The sequence below is a fragment of the Poecilia formosa genome, unplaced genomic scaffold, assembly GCF_000485575.1.
Source record: "Poecilia formosa unplaced genomic scaffold, Poecilia_formosa-5.1.2 Scaffold17, whole genome shotgun sequence".
In the NCBI taxonomy this organism is placed as follows: Eukaryota; Metazoa; Chordata; class Actinopteri; order Cyprinodontiformes; family Poeciliidae; genus Poecilia; species Poecilia formosa.
In genome coordinates this window covers 2,745,157-2,751,467 of record NW_006799956.1, presented here as the reverse complement: position 1 = coordinate 2,751,467, position 6,311 = coordinate 2,745,157, and the positions used below count along the sequence as shown (strand labels likewise).

Sequence of the window (6,311 nt, the reverse complement as noted above, 5' to 3'; positions counted from 1 at the left end):
TTTGCTGATCAAAAATCCAATAGTGAGTAAAAGAACAGCATGAGTTTGTTATCTTTAATTAGTAATCTGGTCACATCATGTTGCTATCTCTTTAAAAATGTTCAAACTTTTCTGAAAACATTCCTGCGTCCAATCATAAACTTGGATTCGTCCTGCATTGTGAGTGTTGGGGGTGGGGAGGTGGTAACTTTGCTATAAATTTTTTTTTTTTTTTAAATATATAATTGTACAAAATTAAATGTAAGAAACTACTAATTAAAGAAATGACTTTTTATAGAGTTGTGCAGCTAACAACTTAGAATATCATTGACTGTTTTATTAAACACTGCGGTCATATTGTGATACATTAGGCATGTGTTGGATTAGTCCATTTGTTGTTTTTAGTGGATTTCAATAAAAACTGGAAAACATTGATAATTTTCTTTAGACTTGGATATATTTGAAGGGAATTATTCTAGTTAAGATTTGGCCTTTATGTATTTTGTAAACAGAAATTAACTAAAAAGGTAAATAATCCATTTTAACCAAGATATTAGGATGTTTTTTCTTCCCCCACGTAATCCAGGTTATGGATTATTTTTTCAATTTCTCTTTGGTCACTTCTATGTCAGACAAAAGTCACTTTAACCCAAAGCCAAAGTGAGAAACTGTCGTGTTGAATCAACGGTTCACATTTGAGCTACCAAGATTTAACCAAGTAGTTTTTACAGTGAACAACAGGAGGCGTATTGGTGCATTTTTTTCTATTTCTGCCATTTCATCATGAATTATTATCTACTAAAGTCATATGTTGTCATTTTCCCAGTAGTTTGAATCAAAAATTCTTAAAATTTATAACTGGTTTACATCTCTTTTCACGTCCAGACATCAAAACAAAACCAGTTAAACATGTTATCAAAAAAAATTATTTTATTAACTTATGAAATTACACACATCAGGTAGCTATTTTGTTTTTCCCTCCTGGATTAAATGTAACATCTCCCACATTTTCAACCACAAACAAAACCGGTGGCCGACAACCCGAACTCAAAGCTGAGCCTCATTAGGGGGGAACTATAAATGAGCTGCGCGTTGCACAGATTTACAAACAAAGAAACAACTCAGCTTATTTGAATTCATTAAAACTAACTGCTTGCAGGCTGAGGGCTCTGCTCCGTTTCACGTTTCAGACACAAGTGCTGTTTCTGCTCACTCGGGGTAAACAGTCTTAGGTTTGCACCAAGCCTCACTTGAAACTATACGCCAGTGGTCCCCAAACTTTTTCCTGTGAGGGCCACATAACTTTTCCCTTCTCTGGTGGGGGGCCGGAAATTGTTGAGGGGCGGAGGGAGCGTTTCTCTATTGATTTTTACCCAGAAAGCACATGGGCAAAAACCATGAGTGAAACGGTCACTGGGACTAACTAGTATATATTCCATTGAGGGAATATAATTTTAACATATTAATTTCTCATATGTTAACATAAAGGCTCGTTTTGAAGTATAAGCGGCTACTTACAGGCATCGCTTCGAAGAATTCATCCTGACACGTGTGTTCATCTGCTCTACCGCTAGCAAACAACCGTACTGATTAAATAACATAAAAGTCAAGCAGTTCCCTAAAAGTCCAACAGATGGCAGCAATGCGCCATGCAAAACAAAACACTCACAGTTTACAGGACACACTTCCTGCTAAAGAGCCCCCTGGTGGTTGAAGAAAAATCCACATATAAACTGGAAAATACAATAAATGAAAAAAAACATCTGAATGCTCTCTGGTATTGTTCAGGGGGCTGGACCAAATGTGGAGGGCCCGCGGGCCGTAGTTTGGGGACCCCTGCTATACTTTGGAAGCTTATGACAGAAGGAACAAAACCTGCTTTGACACCTTTTGGTTTTACGTTTGAGGATGACAAATAATCACCGTCCAGATGGGGGGGGGCCTGAACTCGTGGTGCAAAGGATGAGACACGTCTCTTAATGTGGATGAACTCCGCTCACGTAAAATACTAGCAACGATAAGAGAAAATCAATTTGTCCACTAGTCCACGTGGGACGTGGACTTGGGCACCCCGAGCCTTTTCCGATGCCACCCTGGGTAACTGCCCAACTGAACAACCGCCTCTGCAGTCTTTTTGATGTGTTTCATGAATGTGCGTTGCGTATGCAGTGAAAATGCAAAGGGGTGAGGTACAAGCTTCCATGCACTGGGGAGCTTTTGGGTGACATGCAGAAAAAATATTTGCAGCAGAATAATACCACAGCACGTCAACTCAATGAAGCACGGAGGTGGCAGCATCATGCTGTGGAGCCCTTGTTTTACAGAGTGACGTCAGTGTGGTTTTGCTTCCTGGTTATGTCTTAGCCTAGCACACACAACAAAGAAATAAATCAATAAAACACACAGTTGTAACGTGAGAAAATGTGGAAAACGTTCAAGAGACAAAAACCTTTCAGTTAGTGAATCTTGGGGAACAGGCTATGTTTTTTTTTTTCTTAATATTTACATAATGTGCTTTCTTGTGTGGTTCAAGCTTTTAAAACAATACTGATATTTGACTGAAACCAATAATTTCACAGCAGTTCTCTAAACGTGTGGTTGTGATTGGAATTAGCTGCTGCTGCGCAAATTGCGTAAAACCAGCTGGTAGATCCAGCTGGATAAGCCATTCCCAAATTCATCTATTTTAATCTTCAATGATGAATCTCACTTCCATCCAAATTATTGTAGTTTATGTAATCACCAGATTAAGGAGGGCTGACTTCTCCCAAGGAGAAAGGATGATTTTTTTTTTTTGAAGCCCATGCGTTTTTTTTTGTTTTTGTTTTTGTTTTTTGTTTTTTGTTTTTTTTGTTTTTTTACGCACTGAAATCTGACTCGACATTAAAAAGCCACCGCGGCGGATAGCAGCCACACAGTGCCGCGTTCCGCCCACCTCCACCCCTGTGTGAGCAACAGGTAGCTCCATATACGGACCAGAGAGGCGCCGCGCAGCCCTTCTGGCACCGGATCTGCAGAGGGCGCACGGAGGGGCAGTGCCACCATGCGCACTCCATCCGACGCGCCTCTCCTGAGCGGAGGCAACCAGTCCCTGCTGGCTTCCAGCCTCGCCGGCGACCCGACGATGGGAACCCCTTCGAACGGCACCCTCCACCCGAACGGATCCGACCCGTTCGCGCGCAACGAGGACGTGGCCCAGATCGAGATCATGGTCCTGAGCATCACCTTCGTCGTCGCCGTGATCGGGAACGTGAGCGTGCTGCTGGCCATGTACAACACCAAGAAGAAGACGTCCCGCATGCATCTGTTCATCAAGCACCTGAGCCTGGCCGACCTGGTGGTCGCCTTCTTCCAGGTGCTGCCGCAGCTCTGCTGGAAGATCACCTTCCGCTTCTACGGCTCGGACTTCCTCTGCCGCGTGGTGAAGCACCTCCAGGTGATGGGCATGTTCGCCTCCACCTACATGATGGTGATGATGACCCTGGACCGCTACATCGCCATCTGCCACCCACTCAAGACCCTCCAGCAGCCCACCAAGCGCTCCTACGTGATGATCGTCTCCACGTGGATGTGCAGCCTGGTGCTGAGCGTCCCGCAGTACTTCATCTTCTCCCTGAGCGAGATCCAGAACGGCTCCGAGGTGTACGACTGCTGGGCGCACTTCGTGGAGCCGTGGGGTTCCAAGGCGTACGTCACTTGGATGACCGTGGGCATCTTCCTGGTGCCGGTGGTCATCCTCATCCTGTGCTACGGCTTCATCTGCCACACCATCTGGAGGAACATCAAGTACAAGAAGAAGAAGACGGTGGCCGGGGCGGCGGGCAAGAGCGGCTTGATCGGGAAGTCGTCGGTCAGCAGCATCATGATGATCTCCAGGGCGAAGCTCAGGACGGTCAAGATGACTTTCGTGATCGTTCTGGCGTACATCGTCTGCTGGGCGCCGTTTTTCACGGTGCAGATGTGGTCGGTGTGGGACCGAAACTTCCAGTGGGACGGTGAGTCTCAACTCGGCGGGAGGAATTTCTCGGCGGTGAATCTGTTCCAAAACTGCGTTCCAAAAGTCCGTTTGCGCGCAGCTTTTTACGCACGGAATTACTCAGGAAAACAGCGCAAAAATATGCGAAAACGAATGCGTGTGCGTTATTAAAGATGCAACACTCGATGATTGAGAACAAGGCACTTCACGTTCAGTAAATATGAGCGTGATCAATCTTTCAACAATACCATCCAGGCCCACAATTTAGTGAAATAAGTGTATTTTGATAATTATAATTAATAGAATTTCATATAACTAATTAGTCCAATCGTAAAGTTATTCGTAAAATGCACAATGTAATGCTTAAATGTGAAAATAATTAATTAAAATCAGTATGTCAAAGGCATAGTGTATTCAATTATTGCAGTCTTTAAAAAAAAAAATTATTATTATTTCATGAGAAGCTGGTTGCAGCTCGTCATGATTTTGCCAATCAAACTGAGTGGGCGGGGTCAAACTGATCGGTTCAAGCTGCTGCGTAAATGAACTATTTAAGTCATAGTGGTGATTCTTTTTATTTTATGATATATATGAGCATGGGAAATATGAAATAGTTTGATAAATACTGAATCACAATTATATGATCATAATGCATAATAAAATCACATTTTGAACAATAATTTAATGTTTCACTTATGCATTTAAGAATGCATTATTTGTTTATTAATAGATTGTATTGAAATGATCAAATGAGTTTAACACATAATAATGATAATAATGATTTTTTTTACATATAGATGTTACATTAAAGTCATTGTTTTTAAAATACATTTTTGTTAAGTTTTAAATTCATGGCATGAGGTTTACAGGGCCGGATCTAAGACGTAGTGGAGGCTGTGGGCTGAAGCCAGTTTGGTGCCCAACCAGCATAAGTGCATTTTATGTATCAAATTCAAAGATTTTCGTCGCTGTCTGTGTAAAAATTGAGAAAATTGCCTTTGCTGTTACATTTTTGAAGAAATTCCTTAAGAGCTGGTTACTTTCCCCAAAACAAAATAAATTGAAACACCTCAGAGCCACTTGGGCTCAAAAGCCCCCTTCAGAAACTATTTAAAATGCAGCGTTCACAAACATCCGTTTATTGTTTAGAAGCCACTGCCAAGGAAAGTAATTGTGAAATCATGGCCCCAAAGGGGGGCTTTTGTCTGAGAGGCCAGATGGGGGGCGGGGGGTTAATGATCATCTAGCTCTGAAAAAAAAGAACAGAACAAAATTTAAGTATTTTTATTCAGGTATGTTCTTGTGATATAACTTTAAATTAGGGCCTGATAATAAGGGGGGGGGGATTCCATTAGAAGGTAAAACCTGATATTGTGAGTTAATGAATTTCAACTACATTTACACCAAAAATCAGCTGATGTGGTAAATTTCTCCACTCAGCTGAACATTTCTTTTAATAAGAGTATTCATTTGTAATCTTACCCTTACTTTAGCAGTCTCATATTCTTATTATTAATGTTTTTTTTTAATCCTTATGTGAATAAACAGTTGGTACAGCTGAATTTCCCCACTGAGTCAATGAAGGATATTTCTATTCCAGTTGGACTTGATTCCCAGGTACCATAAAATTTAGTGCTAATGTTAAAATAAAGGCCTTTAATTCTAACAAAAACAACTATAAATGTAACTGTATCATTACCATTTAAAGGGTTACATTAGGAGCCATTCTATGCAGAATGAAAAAGAAAATTTCACGTATATCAATGCATGTTGCAGCTCATTAAAGCCTGTTGTTTTTACTACACCCCCCGCAATGTGGCACCAAATGAACTTCATCTACAGGGAGACTTCTGCATATCCCAGATGTTTCATGGATTAATCACTCCTTCCTTCCCTCCCTCCCCTTCGCTGTCTGTTCTGCAGATTCTGAGAACACAGCGGTGACTCTGTCTGCGCTCCTCGCCAGTCTCAACAGCTGCTGCAACCCGTGGATATACATGATCTTCAGCGGCCACCTCCTGCAGGATTTCGTGCACTGCTTCTCCTGCTGCTGCAAGCTGAGCGCCGACTACAAGGAGGACTCGGACAGCAGCGTCCGCAGGACGACGCTGCTGACCAGGATCACCAACCGGAGCCCGACAGGCAGCACCGGCAACTGGAGGGAGCTGGACAACTCCCCAAAAATGTCAGCTCAGACAGAGTAAAACAGCCGGCGGCACCAAGAAACACATGCAGAGTGAGCTCATCTGTGGGCATGTGTGATTAGGACAAAAAGTCCCACAGACTTAGAAATCCTAAGGGACAAGAAAGCATTCTGCATGGTGAAAATGGAGCTAAACAGTGTAAATAAGAATAT

General features: G+C 42.4%; 1 protein-coding gene across 1 annotated transcript; it reads left to right on the top strand.

The window, feature by feature from the left end:
- The first annotated feature begins 1,784 nt into the window (after positions 1–1,784).
- avpr1aa (arginine vasopressin receptor 1Aa) lies at positions 1,785–6,305 on the top strand. The gene is made up of 2 exons (XM_007546761.2): positions 1,785–3,974; positions 5,879–6,305. The coding sequence occupies exons 1-2, from the start codon at positions 3,023–3,025 to the stop codon at positions 6,157–6,159; spliced, it is 1,233 nt and encodes a 410-aa protein (XP_007546823.1). The 5' UTR covers positions 1,785–3,022; the 3' UTR covers positions 6,160–6,305.
- The last annotated feature ends 6 nt before the right edge of the window (positions 6,306–6,311 follow it).